The sequence below is a fragment of the Drosophila busckii genome, chromosome 3R, assembly GCF_011750605.1.
Source record: "Drosophila busckii strain San Diego stock center, stock number 13000-0081.31 chromosome 3R, ASM1175060v1, whole genome shotgun sequence".
Classification (NCBI taxonomy): domain Eukaryota; kingdom Metazoa; phylum Arthropoda; class Insecta; order Diptera; family Drosophilidae; genus Drosophila; species Drosophila busckii.
In genome coordinates, this window is record NC_046607.1 from 23,429,629 (window position 1) to 23,443,811 (window position 14,183).

Sequence of the window (14,183 nt, forward strand, 5' to 3'; positions counted from 1 at the left end):
TGGCTTTATATAGTAGCTATAATGTAAACTTCTTCATTTCTCAAACAGCTCCTGTTTATGCATTAACTATTATGTGTGCTAGTAGCCTAGTTAACAGATTCTCACTTGAAATTTTTAACAATCATGCAAACCAAGCGCCGACTGCTTAATAGCGTTTGTAAAATCTTGGGCTTCATAATTTTTGCTTATGTTTCTTCTCAAAATTTTTTGTGCTAATCACTTTAACATTTCGTCTGCCGCTTACTGACCCGCTTTTAGCTGTTGTTGTAATTATGCATTTAAACATTTACAGCTTACGATCCATTGCGTGTATCTAATGATGGGTGATCTATGCAAACTCGTCATCGATTGGCCAACAGTACAAGATACCAAGTGTGCATGTGTGTTTGTGTTTCTATGGGTATTTTTGAAAAATGCCAAGAGTCTTATATTTTATAGCTTATGACAAAGACTAAAGTTTTGTTTTAATTATCATAATGCATAAAGTAGTTATTTTTACAAGACTAGCAATGCATTTATATAAAATTTAATAAAAAGGGGTTGAAAGCATAAACATCCCACTAGTAGTACGAGTCCAATACAAGTAAATAAAAATAATACAAATAAGCAATTTAATTGGGATACAGTGAAGTTATGGGTCTTTAATTTCACCACTACAGCCCTTACTTCAACTACCATAAATACTTCAAGTTTGTATTGTATTGTGAATCTAATTTTATACGTACATTTCACATTTATAATAAACACAGCACGCCTGCGTGGCCATTACAATCCAACATTTAGTCGCCACAGATCACGACACTATCAATTTGTTTCTTTGTGTAGAGAGAGAGAGAGAGATATACTGAGTCCTACTCAAGACTTTTTAGCGGGGCGTGTCTGTCGTTTATTATTTCTTGCAAGTAAGAGTTTCATAACTAAAGCAGCGAAAAAACAATAAGCAATTCGTGCACGCTGTGTAAACTTAGTCTTTAATTTTTTAACAATTGTTACAATTTGTTGGAAAGGCATTTTTTAGAAAACTTTCAGTTTTTATTATATATTATTTTTGTTTAATTGGCCAACTGCCGCGATTTGTAAAAGCTTGTTGGTTTAAAAATGAACTAATTTGCATGAAATTAAAAGTAGTGGGGATGACAGCTAACGCGCGCTTGAAGGTTACCAAGGTTGGTTTTTCTTTATCTGTGAATATATTTAGATCTTGAAAAGGTTTAAGCCGCAGTTTTCAAAAAAGTTTTTAATGCGTTTTCCCAATGCAGCTTAGCTTCTCCTTTGTTTATTTTTATTGTTGTCTTGGGTCTCAGTTTTGCCAGGCCTTTAAAACTTGTTGTTGTTGTTGTTTGTTTGTCACACTGACTTATTTTTCTACCACTTGACCAACTGAGGCGTGCACAGAAGCTTGCGGTCAGCTTGATGCGAGCTTGTGATCTGCAGCTGCAGTTCTATCTCTTCATCTTTCCCTAGCTGATTGTTTAAGCTGTAAGTAGCTACAGACTGTAAGAAAACACAGACGACACTTCAACGTTCGCCTACTTTGGCTTCCTGCTCAGAAAGTCTAAACATGTCACTGATGCCAAGAGTTTTGCACTTGACGCTAAAGACAGAAAGTGTTTTTTTTTTTAGCTTTACTCTTTATTTTACTTCGTTTGCCTTGTAGACAGTAGATAAACATAAAAGGCAATTGCTTGCAGGGTATGAGCTAGTTACTGCTGTTTGCCAGAAATGCATTGACAACGTCGTAACATGTCAGGGCGACACTTTAAGCATGTTGCAACAACAGCAACCGCAACAGCAACAACAACAACTCAATGTCAAAGGTGCATTGAGGAGTAAGGTCTAGGTTAACAGCTAGCCCAACAGTTAAAGCAAATAGACTGACAGTCAACAATACAATCAGTTGGATTTAGTTTTTTCTCGCTTTTGGTTTTCCTCCTGTGTGAGCTGCAGTTGTTGAGCAAAAGCTAAAGTTACTTCGCCTAAAGCCAACAGTGGGTGTAACAGCAAGCCAAGTTCAAAAGATAGCTTTTGTAGACTCCATCACATTACAGATATGTTGGTTAACAGAAATAAAACCCTCTACTATAGATAGATATATGATCTTATATCGAACGTGCTAATGTTTCTCATTATTCTTATTTATTTTGGAATAGTAAAAATGACATCAATAGCGAATGCTGACTCATGACATCTCTGGAAATATATTATTATGTTTCTATCAATTTTTGAATTGACAATGAATACAATGGCAACTTTTACTACGTTCTTCTATTGACTAATGCACTTGAACGTAAGGCTGAAACTTTCAGTCAACTGACCTTTAACTAGCTATTAAAACAATTAACCATATCATATATAATCTTGGTAGTTGCTGCGAAATGCGAAACAAAAATCATGTTTCAGTGGCTTCAGACAGACTGGACGCATTAAAATTGTCATATTTATATGCCAAGTCAGTAGTTGTCTTGATTGCCAACGCGTAAATGTTAATTGTGTTTTATTGACTTTTGATTTTCATTTTGCATTTTCATTAGATATGTGACGCATAGCGAATCATTAAGTAAACAGACACTGTTTCCTTATGCCACGTTGCTTGCTTCCGGTTGCCATTGTCAGCTCGCCGCACAATAGAAATAAACAGTTTGGGTTGATTGAACGTTCAGTTGATGTCTATTGCTTTTGTTTACTTTCAATTTCACTACCATTTTTAATTGTGTACAGTCTTTAACAATTTTTACTCTTCCGCTGAAGTTAATACCAAATATGTGTGTGAGCATTAAAGATAGCTGCGAGTACAGTTATGAAAGTACAAAGCGTTGTCTGATGTTGTTGATTTGATTTTGCTCATTTTTTTACAACTTACACCCTTATCTAATAAATCTAAAAATAACTCTTACAAGTGCTATATAAAGTTATATTTGTTTATTTGTCTAATAAATAGAATTTACAATTAGCATATAATAGTAGATACGTCAAACTATCAGGAACAGTATCAATAATATTGATAGAGTCTAACCTATATATAGCACACGTCACTACAAATTCAATACTTTGCCTTATCGATCCATGCTTATCTTTGGGATGGTAGCTCAAGTACAGTAGCTGAAACTGCAACAGCGAGGCTGGCTTGTAAATTACCCGCTTTAACTAGCAACTAGCAGGACAACTTAGACGCTTTGGGGTTAGTAATTAATTCACATCATCATGGAAGCAACCAACCAAAAATGCTCTGAGCGAAAAGCATTGCCAACACTTTTGGCTTTGGCCAATTGACCAATTCATGCGCTTTAATTACTTCATAAAGGCTAAAGCATATGGCCCTTAGCAGCAGCAGCAACAACAAGTTGTTCTAACTGTTCTCTGAATTTTGCGCGTTTTTTTGTTTTGTTACTTTGCAGCTAATGCTTTTTTCAAGCTTATTGCTCTTTGATCGCCATAATAGTTACTGGCTTCTTTTGTTGTTGTTTAATGATAACCTTAAGGTTTTTTTTGTTATTATTGAAGGTAGTAGCTCTTTTATCCCCACTGTTTCACACTCATTCTGACAGCCACTTTTTGCTCTTCTCAATTGTCTAAGCATTTTCAAGGTTCGATCAACTTTTCTACGGCTTCCGCCAAGCAAGCTTACCTTTCGTGGACTTTCATTGATCGTAACTAGAGTGTAAAGTATATTTAGCAGCTTTATAATATACACACAAACATATGTGTGTAAGATTGGCACGCTTCAACTGCTTTACTGTCCCGGTCATTTCACACCATTAAGTGAATGCATTTGCTTAAACTAGTTGCAAGTGCTCATTAGCAACCGTGTTGTTAATCTCACGCGCCTATCAAACAACGCCCAATAAGTTAGCACAAGCTTAGCAATCTATGTATTTAAATAACATCCACTAATAACTGCTTGTTTTTTTTACTTAAAGTGCAACTTGAATCAAAAGACTTGGGAAACAAACTTGTTTTTTTTAAACAAAATACACTAAAAATGGCCAAGTTTCTAAAAATACGCAACATAACAAAACTTGGGCAACAAGAAAAAGTAAGAAGCGTAGAATATTAAGCAGCCAAAGAGCAAAAGTATTTAAACAGCATTGTATAGAAATGGCGCAGAAAGCTGTAAACATAACGCATAAAAACGCCGGCTGTCTAGAAAAAAGAAGAAAAGAAAAAACAATTTGTAAATTGCTTCCGACAGTAAATTCAATAATAACAGCAGCGGCAACAACAACAACAACGCTGTCCAACTAATAGTTACTTTCAATCATTCATCATCGATTTCAATAAACGACGTCAATGGTTGGTTGCTTCTACTGGTGCTTTGTCCAGACAACACGAAACGAATGAAAAGACGTATAGCACAATGGTTAAAGCACTTGCTACACGTTGAGTGTTATCCCGAACACCATACACACACACACACACACACACCATAGACCAAAAGCACACGTCTCTGCTTAACTGTTCTTATGTCTTCGTGAACGTGTGAAAAATTTGCTTCAATTTCTATATTTTTGTTATTTGTTGAACAGTTTAGCATATGACTAGTGCGCGAGAATCAATCAGCTTTTTGGTCCTAATATTTATAAGTTGTTTATTCTACCTTGACATTTGTGAAGACTAAGAGTGCTTAGTGGCCTCATCAACTTAACACTAAGCACGCCTCTGCAAAAGCACAAAGCAAACATTTTTTTGCTATAATTTATTGTCTTAATCGCAAACTTGTTTGCCAAAATGTGTTGTCGCGTTGTATACTATGCATATACTTATTAATTGTTTTGTTTTTGAATAAAATGTCAAAAGTTAAGCCAGCCCAATTAAAATAAGTATGCGTTTCAATATGGCAAGCAGCAACAATACGCTGGGCTCAGGGAGCTCACAACAAAAACTGGCTTGGCTTCAAAATATATTAACAAAAAAAAATTATTTGTAAACAATACAAAAACAAAATTGAAAGACTTGTAAGAATCGAATTGAGTGTTTGTAATAGCTTAATTTTATTAGATATGAGCTAAGAGCCATATTTGGAGAACGATTTCACGGATTGCAATAAAAATAATGACAACAATCGAAAAAAAAAATTGTAATCAAGTAAAGTCTTATTAGTATTTTAAGTGGGGACGAAAATGTATACAAATTTTTAGTTTTAATTAAACTATTTAAAGATTCTTAAATTGTTATATATATGTTTCTTCGTTACCTACCTAACTATATGCCGACCATTGCTGGCAACATTTTTGTCATATGATAAGCAAAACCAACACAACATAATTGCGGCAACCAAATTACTTCTGGATTTGAAATAAAGAATTAAAGCAATTGTTGCAGAAGATTCAGAACCAACGATGCGGATGTGAAGTGCGCGCATGCTAGCACTGCTTTGCCTGCTTGCCACTTTATGTTGCACAGCTGGTTAACAGTCAAACAACAGGCAATTGCAGCAAATATGTAATTATGCATGTTAGCAGATAAGTGTGTAGTTTAAAAAAAAAAACCCGTTGCGTTTGCCCGTCTGGTAGTTTTTATTGTTAACCTTTGCTTTTTATTTGGAATTTATTATGCAAGTTTTATTTTGCTCGTCTTTCGGTCTTACCGCCTAGATGTATTGATTTTGTCGCTAGCTTTGATGGATTTATGTCAGTTGTATTGACAAATTGCGCTTTGCGTCTTCAATTGCAAACAAAAGACTTAGGCAACATACTTTTGCTTGGTTTGGCACTTGCAAGCGCAATTTGTCAAAGATATTTTCGTTGACGACTTAATAAGCCAAGCCAACAGCTAGTTCGTGACGTGAAATATGTTTTCGATTTCAACATTTGACAACAACAACAATGTAATACCTCTTTTATTAGTCGCCATCGCATGTCAGCTGATATTATTATTATTATTAATATATTGTTTAAATCAATAAATTATACAAACTTATTTGAGCAAACAAATTTTGGGATAATTTTCTGTGTGGGGTCAATTTCCAATTTATGAAGTTGACCATAAGACACACAGAAACAATATGGCCAAGCGAAAGATTTAAAATACAAACTTGACCATGATTTATGGTCAAGAGCATGAAGAGAGAAGTTTTTGACAGACACTGAGAACTGGGTCGAAATTAGCAAGAGTCTAAGATGATAGGCTACAATTTAAACAAGCCTGATGAAATAGCACACTTATTATAGTTAAACTAAGCTACAGATTGATTCAGAGACTTAAAAAAATGTTCAGCTACCGATGTTTGCCTTACTTTGCATGTGAAAAACGTGCATGATTTTCTCACACAGGGCTTGAATGCAGAAAGCCATATAAAGATGCTTTAATATTATAATTAATTACGATTTTTAGAGATACCAAACTCAAAGTCAAAACAAAAGTTCAATGCCAAAATAAACAAACGCAAGAAAAAACTATTAGCCTTTGTGTGCAGCCAAAGGTATGCTCTCATATATTTTTCACTCGCTGCTGATAATACTTAATTATATATACATAACCAAACAATGCACAGCCTTACAACAACAACAATGAAACATACAACATTTTTTAAAAAGAGCTCACCTGATAATCAAAGTGGAATTCTCACGGTATGGCATTCAAAGTTGAAAAATATCAAGTACAGGCATGTAAATGTTAAGATATTTCAATTTATTTTCGCTGGGAGGCTACAAAATGTATGTTTGAAGCTTAATTGACGTAAACTTTAGATTTTATAAATAGAATAAACAACTAAAGCCGAAGCTCTGGCAACAATTGACGTTGGCGTTAACGCTTAACGCGGTTTATTTTTAATTTTTTTAAGCTAAGCAAATACTCGAGAATGAATTGATATTAAGCTTGCTGTTGACAAAATAAGGAAGTAAGACTCGAGCATTTTATGGAAATTTTTCTTAAAGGCAAGGCGGTCCAAACTGTTTACTGCAATTGTAATGTAACAAAATATTTGTTATATATCTGAAGTACATACACACAAAAAATCGCTGGAAATCAGTATTAAGGTATCAAAAACAGTTCTAAAGTCCGCCTTATTAGGCTAATTCAATATAAGTTAAACACATTATTTTTCGGAACCTTATCAATTATAATTTTCATAATAATATCTACTTAATATTTACCTTTGCTTGCTGAAACTTTGCCGCTTCACGCATATCACACAATGTTCAACACTGTTTTCTTTACTTTAACAATTTTTGTATTATTGCAGTGCGCAAATTTATAAAAAGCAAGCTTAAATGATTAATGGACACAAAAGTAGCGCAACAATGGCAGAAGCTACAGCAACTGCTTGAAGATCGAAGCCAAACGCACGCAAAATCGCATAAACAAATTAATTAGCAACTATAAGATTGAATGAATCTACAAAATTTTGCAAAAGTGTTAGTATACATGAAAAACAGCACGCTTTGCAAACGCTACATAAATTGGTTTTAAATAAACATAATATTACGCTTAAGGCTGACTATATATAAGATTAAACTGAAGAGTCAAGCAGCTTGTTGCTGGGTGAGAAATTTTGGGCGGTCCCCTAGATTCGATAAAAGAGTTTGCCCGTTTAGGTTTCACAGTTGTGTGCGATTCAAAGCCAAATATTTGTGAACACTGTTTACACCTTTAGCTTTTTTTCTTTTAGGCAAATAAAAATAAATTAATTAGCAGTCTGACTAATGTCAAATCTTTACTATATATATGTCTCTCTCTCTCTCTCTCTGTCTCTCTAGGTACATTACACCAGCCGCGGCTGCAAGCACGGCAACTGCAGCAGGCGCCACAAACGCGGGCGCTACTAGTCTAGCGGTTTATCCTACGGCCACAGCGCAGGTTTACCGCTCAAATAATGGACTTGATGTACTTGACTGTGCCGGACTAGACCACCATACAGCAACAGCAACAACAACCACGGGAAGCGGCTTTTCGCAGCGTCTGCGAGAGCTCGCAGCTTCCGCTGGACTCTTGTCTTTGAAGCCTCGCCAACCATTGAAGCCTGTTATCAAGACACGCGGCTCACCTGGTCCCGAATTTCCCAAAAAGGTTACATTCAGCGCATTTGCCACAGTGCAAGTGGTGTGATCGATTGTCTAGTGGGCGTGGAAAAATGCCTACTGCAAGCTCTTTTGGCTAGGTAAATATTGGCTAAGCACCTAAAAAAATGTCTTTATTATGATTTATCTTTATTTTCAGATTGCCAATGTACTTGCCTTGTTAACCGTTATTGTTATTTTGTTGCTGTTGTTAAATGTTTAGCATTATACTATATATCCGGCATCTGGCAGATTTGGAATTACAATTATAATACATATGCTTAAGTTAATTTTAAATTTGTGCCATGTCTTTGGCTTGAAACTGTAATACCAACCACACCTCACCTGTACTCTTCAAATATGCTCCATTTTCATTTATTATCTGCAAGACTGACATTTCAAACTTCCCCTAATTGGCTATCAAAGTATTCTTTCCAAATTCCGCACAGTATTTCTGACTTACACATTCCTATTCTCTGAACCTCTTGCAATCTATGTAATACAAAAAGAACCAATCCAAAATAAAGACTACAACAAAAGCTTTTTATTTTCTGTCAAATTGTAAATATGTATGAATTTTGCATAGTGTAGAAATTTAATTCGATAAGTGACATGATAGTTTAACAGACATTCATAAATATAATAACTTTGTATACTATAAAAAACACTGTCTAATGTAAACAACAAGCAGACAAGCTATTTGAATGCACAGAAGTCAGGCTGTATTTGAATTTTAAATATGGTCATTATTATCCCGAACTCGAATTATGTATCTTGTACGCAATTTAAGCTTAAATGTATTTCTACAATATCCATAAATAAATAATAAAAAAAAATCATTGGTCAAGAACATGCACAAGCTCGTCGTATGCTGAATTTGAATTTTTTTGCGTGGGTGAGAAAGAAATAATTCCAGAAAACTGCTCTGGAAAAGCAGATTTTTTTAGGAATTCTCAAAAAACTTGAATAACTACACAGCATATTTTTAAATATAATCGCCAAAAATCTGAAAAAACAAGGGCAATATGTTGCTAATTTTTGAATAAGCCTCAACCGCGGCTCTGTTAAAGCGCTGTTAATATTAAAATGTGTGGAAATCGAGCGCTGTAATGTTAAAAACTGAGCACTGTAATGTTAAAAAGTGAGCACTGTAATGTTAAAAAGTGAGCACTGTTAAGCAGCAAGTGAGCTAATTTGGTAGCCCTGTAAACAGACGCTTTCGCATTTCGGGGGATGTGTACACACTGGTCAAACTCCCGCCATTTCACAAGATCTTCAGCAACAATAGTTTTGTTTAATATTTTATAGGAATTAAATTCTGTTATGTCGGAATCACCATGTAAGTGTTTAAATAGCTTAATAGTATAATTGGTAAGGAGAACCCACTTTCAGCTGATCCGCGCGCTAAGCGACAGCGCATTGATAAGAGTGGGCGCTTCGCAGCGCTAGAGCGCCTAAAGGGTCTCAAAGGCAACAAAAACAAATGCCAGGTAGAAGACAAAGTGGACGACGTATATGAAGTCGTTGATGAGCGTGAATATGCCAACCGTGCGAATGAAAAGTACGGTGGCGATTGGATTGAAGATGGTAAGTGGGGGAGGTACTTGGAAATGTTTAAGTACACATGTTGACTATTTGTGGTTTAATAGATGGCACAGGATATGCCGAAGATGGACGAGATTTCTTTGAGGATGAAGATGGTTATTCTGACGATGAGCAAAAAAGTAATAATAATGTCAAACCAGGCAACAGTAAAAAACGCCCACGCGATGAAAGCAAACCAGCGAAGGGCAAGGCGTCTGTACGAAATATATTTAGCAAAGCCGTGCCAAATAAGCTGGATACCAAGAATACCGTCAAAGACGATGACATACTTGCTGATATTCTAGTTGAAATTAAGCAAGATCCGGGTACTGAAACTGCTACGATGCAGCCGAAAAAAATTATTGCCCCAGCTAAAATTGTAACAAATACACACAAAACTGAGGGAATTTCAAAGAAAGAGACTAAAGAGTATATAAAAAGCCACATGAGCCAAGATGTTAAGAGTAAGAAAATCGAGCAAAGTAATAATGAAGCAGCGAATGCTGCTTTGCCAGCCTACAGCAAAAAGGTGGAGCATAGGATGGGAGATCAAAGCCATGATGAACCGCTGAATGAACCGAAAGCGGCTGCGCAAGACTACACCGATAATGATTTGGATCTTAGCTGTCTGGATGATGATGAGAATAAGTTTGAAGCACCAAAGGTTACTGTAAATAAGGATGTAGAAGATATGAGTAAACTGCTCAACAACTGGGAATCCATATGTCAAATGGATGATGACTTTGAAAAATCTGTACTGTCTAACGATACGGAGACAGCTATAAAAACCGATGCAGATGGCAAAGGGGAGCTGCGTTTTTGGTATTGGGAAGCCTGGGAGGATCCGCAAAAACTGCCTGGCGTTGTGTTCCTCTTTGGACGCACAGCCGATGGCAAGTCTGTGTGTGCGCGTGTAGCACATGTAAGCCGTGTGTTATATCTTCTTCCCAGAACATATGTAAGCATATACATTTATTAAAGCTAGAAGTTTAATATTTCAATAAACGTTCAACAGTTACTGGATCCCATTACCAAAGAGCCCACCAAGCAAAAGGTCACTGTGGCGGACATGTACACGGAGTTCAATGAGACTATAGCTTCAGAGCTTAAGTTGGAATCGTTTCGCTCGCGCAAAGTGAGCAAGAATTTTGCCAATCATGCTGTGGGCTTGGAAGTGCCACAGACTTGTGATTATCTAGAGGTACACTATGATGGCAAAAAAGGTGCCCCGCCCTCATATGGTCGCAAATATAATTCGATTGCACATATATTTGGCGGTAGCACCGATGCTCTTGAGCGTTTTTTGTTGGAACGCAAGATTAAGGGTCCCTGCTGGCTGCAAATCAACGGATTTATCTTAAATCGAGTATCTTTTAGTTGGTGCCAGACAGAGGTAACGGTTACTGATCCAAAAAATGTAAAAATTTTGTTGGAACATGGCAAACCAACATCACCGCCGCCGATGAAGCTACTTGCACTCAATGTGCGCACCTCCATGAATCCCAAGACATTGAAGAATGAGATTTGCATGATATCCATGCTGATCCACAATCGTTTTCACATAGACAAGCCTGCTCCGCAGCCTGCCTTTAATAGGCACATGTGTGCGCTCACACGTCCAGCCGTTTCCAGCTGGCCCTTAGATCTGCAGGCGCAACTGGCAAAATACAAATCCACCAAGATCTATAAACATGATACAGAGCGTGCGCTGCTCAGCTGGTTTTTGGCGCAGTATCAACAAATTGATGCGGATCTTATTGTTACATTTGATGCCATGGACTGTCAGCTGAATGTTATAACTGATCAGATTATAGCGCTGAAAATACCACTATGGTCTCGATTGGGTCGCTTACGCATGGCAAACGCAGTTCACAAGCGTTTGTTGTTACATTTTGTCGGACGCATGGTCTGCGATGTCAAGCGTTCGGCAGAGGAATGCATACGGGCTAGATCCTATGATATGCAGACGCTTTGCCAGCAAGTGCTTAAGCTACAAGAATCGGAACGCTTGGACATTAACGCGGATGATTTGCTGCAGATGTATGAGAAGGGTGCGTACACTTAGCTTTTGTTTTACTTTGATGGATCTGTATGTATATTTTTGCTTTTTCGCAGGTGAGAACATAACTAAACTTATATCGCTAACTATGCAGGATGCTTCATATATGCTGCGCATAATGTGCGAGTTAAACATTATGCCGCTGGCACTGCAAATAACTAATATTTGTGGCAACACCATGACGCGCACGTTGCAAGGTGGACGCTCTGAACGTAACGAGTTTTTGTTATTGCATGCGTTCTACGAGAAGAACTATATTGTACCCGATAAGCAGTCACAACAGCTGAGTACAAAAGATCAGCAAGCGAGCAACAACGATAGTAGTACAGGAACAACTGCAGCGCGGAAAAAAGCTGCTTATGCAGGTGGCTTAGTGCTAGAACCCATGCGTGGTCTCTATGAAAAGTATGTGCTGGTAATGGATTTTAATTCGTTGTATCCCAGCATAATACAAGAGTACAATATATGCTTTACCACAGTACAACAGCCGCTCGATGCTGAGCAGTTACCTGTACTGCGCGACTCCAATGCGGAGACAGGCATCTTGCCGATGCAGCTGCGTCGTCTTGTAGAATCACGTCGTGAAGTTAAGAAGCTAATGTCAGCACCAGATATTTCACCAGAACTACATATGCAGTACCACATTAGGCAAATGGCGCTAAAGTTGACGGCAAATTCCATGTATGGTTGTTTGGGTTTTGCCCATTCGCGTTTCTTTGCACAACACTTGGCTGCGCTGGTGACGCAAAAAGGACGTGAGATTTTAGTTAATACACAGCAATTGGTGCAGAAGCTTAACTATGATGTGGTGTATGGCGACACAGATTCTTTGATGATAAATACAAACATAACCGACTATGAACAGGTGTACAAAATTGGACACACCATTAAGCAGAGCGTGAATAAACTTTACAAGCAGCTCGAACTGGACATAGATGGCGTATTTGCTTGTCTGCTGTTATTAAAAAAGAAGAAATATGCTGGTGTTAAGCTAAGCAAGAATGCAAAGGGCGTAATTATGCGTGAGCAAGAGTACAAAGGCTTGGATATAGTGCGACGCGACTGGTCACAGCTGGCTGTGATGGTGGGAAAATCAGTTCTAAGTGCAGTGCTTGAAGAAAAACCGTTGGAGGATAAACTAGATATTATCCATGCTCAACTCATACGCATCAAGGAGCAGCTAAAAGAGTCGGCTGTGCCGCTGCCGCTTTTTATCATCACCAAACAGCTGACGCGTGCACCAAAGGAGTACCTCAACAAAGCTTCGTTACCGCATGTGCAGGTCGCTTTGCGAATGAATATGGAACGCAATCGTCGTTACAAAAAGGGCGATATGGTTGAATATGTTATCTGCGAGGATGGCACTACCAATGCAGCCATGCAGCGTGCGTACCACTTGGATGAAGTGAAAGGCAGTGAGAAGCTTAAGCTGGACACCCACTATTATTTAAGCCATCAAATACATCCCGTGGTTACACGCATGGTTGAAGTTCTTGAAGGTACCGATGCCAGTCGCATTGCCGAGTGCTTAGGTCTAGATGCCACCAAATTTAGACAGATTGCGCAACGGTAAGCCTATTCCAAAAATATTTTACATATTATTTTATCTTTTGTCTTAACCTCACAGTGTGGAACGCGAACGCACTGAAAACACTGAAGGTGAATCTTTGATCAAGACTAAACAGCAGTTATACCGCCTTTGCGAACCCTTCCGCTTCAAGTGTATGCAATGCCAGGCAGAGCAGCTGATGGCCAGCGCATATCGACCAGGCGCCAACAGCAGTCATGTGCCTGTGTTACAGCAGTGCGCGAATACAGAGTGTCAAGTAGCGCCTGTCCAATATCTAGTTAACATACGGAATCAACTGCAGCTGTCCATTCGAGACTATGTGCAGCGATTCTATCGCAATTGGCTGGTGTGTGATCATCCTGATTGCAACTACAATACACGTAGTTATACCACACGCAATAATCTGGTACGTCCGTTTTGCCCTAAGTGCAAAACTGGCGCGTTGCTTCGTCAATATACCGAGCACGATCTCTACAATCAGCTGTGTTATTTGCGCTTTATGTTCGACCTAAGCAAGCAGCAGATTAGCCAGAAACGTAAGCTATATCTTCAACTATTGTCAACCAATCAACTAAGAGTTACATTTTCTTTTAGCCATCCTCACACCTGAGTTGGAGCAGGCTTATCGGCTTCTATACGATACTGTCGAGCAACAAATCCAAAGCTCAAGCTATGTGATCATCTCTCTAGGCAGCATATTTTCATGCAGCCAAACGGTGTTCACGACTCCCAAATTGCTAAGAATCGAATATTCGGTTGCCAGCACGCTAGCGGATGTCTAAGCCACCACGCAACCTGAATTTTTATTATATATACTACTAAACAACGTACATATTTACTTAAGAATATAACTACAATTTCTACATAGTTTATATATGTTGGCCACTTTTGAGTCAATCTATCGTATCTTACATGCATTTCAGTAATATATTAATATATATAGTTTTTTGTAAATATATTGTCATTGTCCTTA

General features: G+C 37.8%; 2 protein-coding genes across 2 annotated transcripts in view; both read left to right on the top strand.

Moving 5' to 3' along the window:
- Nucleotides 1–8,834, top strand: part of LOC108602810 (myb-like protein I) — a 35,147-nt gene extending 26,313 nt beyond the window's left edge. The window contains exons 2-3 of the mRNA XM_017991038.2: nt 7,698–8,098; nt 8,158–8,834. Coding sequence (XP_017846527.1) covers nt 7,698–8,046 — 349 coding nt within the window. The 3' untranslated portion in view covers nt 8,047–8,098; nt 8,158–8,834. The remainder of the gene's footprint in view (nt 1–7,697; nt 8,099–8,157) is intronic.
- A 436-nt stretch (nt 8,835–9,270) lies between these two features.
- On the top strand, nt 9,271–14,083 carry LOC108604838 (DNA polymerase alpha catalytic subunit). The gene is made up of 7 exons (XM_017994458.1): nt 9,271–9,336; nt 9,390–9,584; nt 9,647–10,539; nt 10,597–11,632; nt 11,697–13,209; nt 13,268–13,746; nt 13,805–14,083. The coding sequence occupies exons 1-7, from the start codon at nt 9,321–9,323 to the stop codon at nt 13,990–13,992; spliced, it is 4,320 nt and encodes a 1,439-aa protein (XP_017849947.1). The 5' UTR covers nt 9,271–9,320; the 3' UTR covers nt 13,993–14,083.
- The last annotated feature ends 100 nt before the right edge of the window (nt 14,084–14,183 follow it).

Coding starts and splice junctions, on each gene's coding strand:
- LOC108604838 (XM_017994458.1), top strand. Junction 9,585..9,646: donor TGGCGATTGGATTGAAGATG/GTAAGTGGGGGA, acceptor GTGGTTTAATAG/ATGGCACAGGATATGCCGAA. Junction 10,540..10,596: donor ATCTTCTTCCCAGAACATAT/GTAAGCATATAC, acceptor AACGTTCAACAG/TTACTGGATCCCATTACCAA.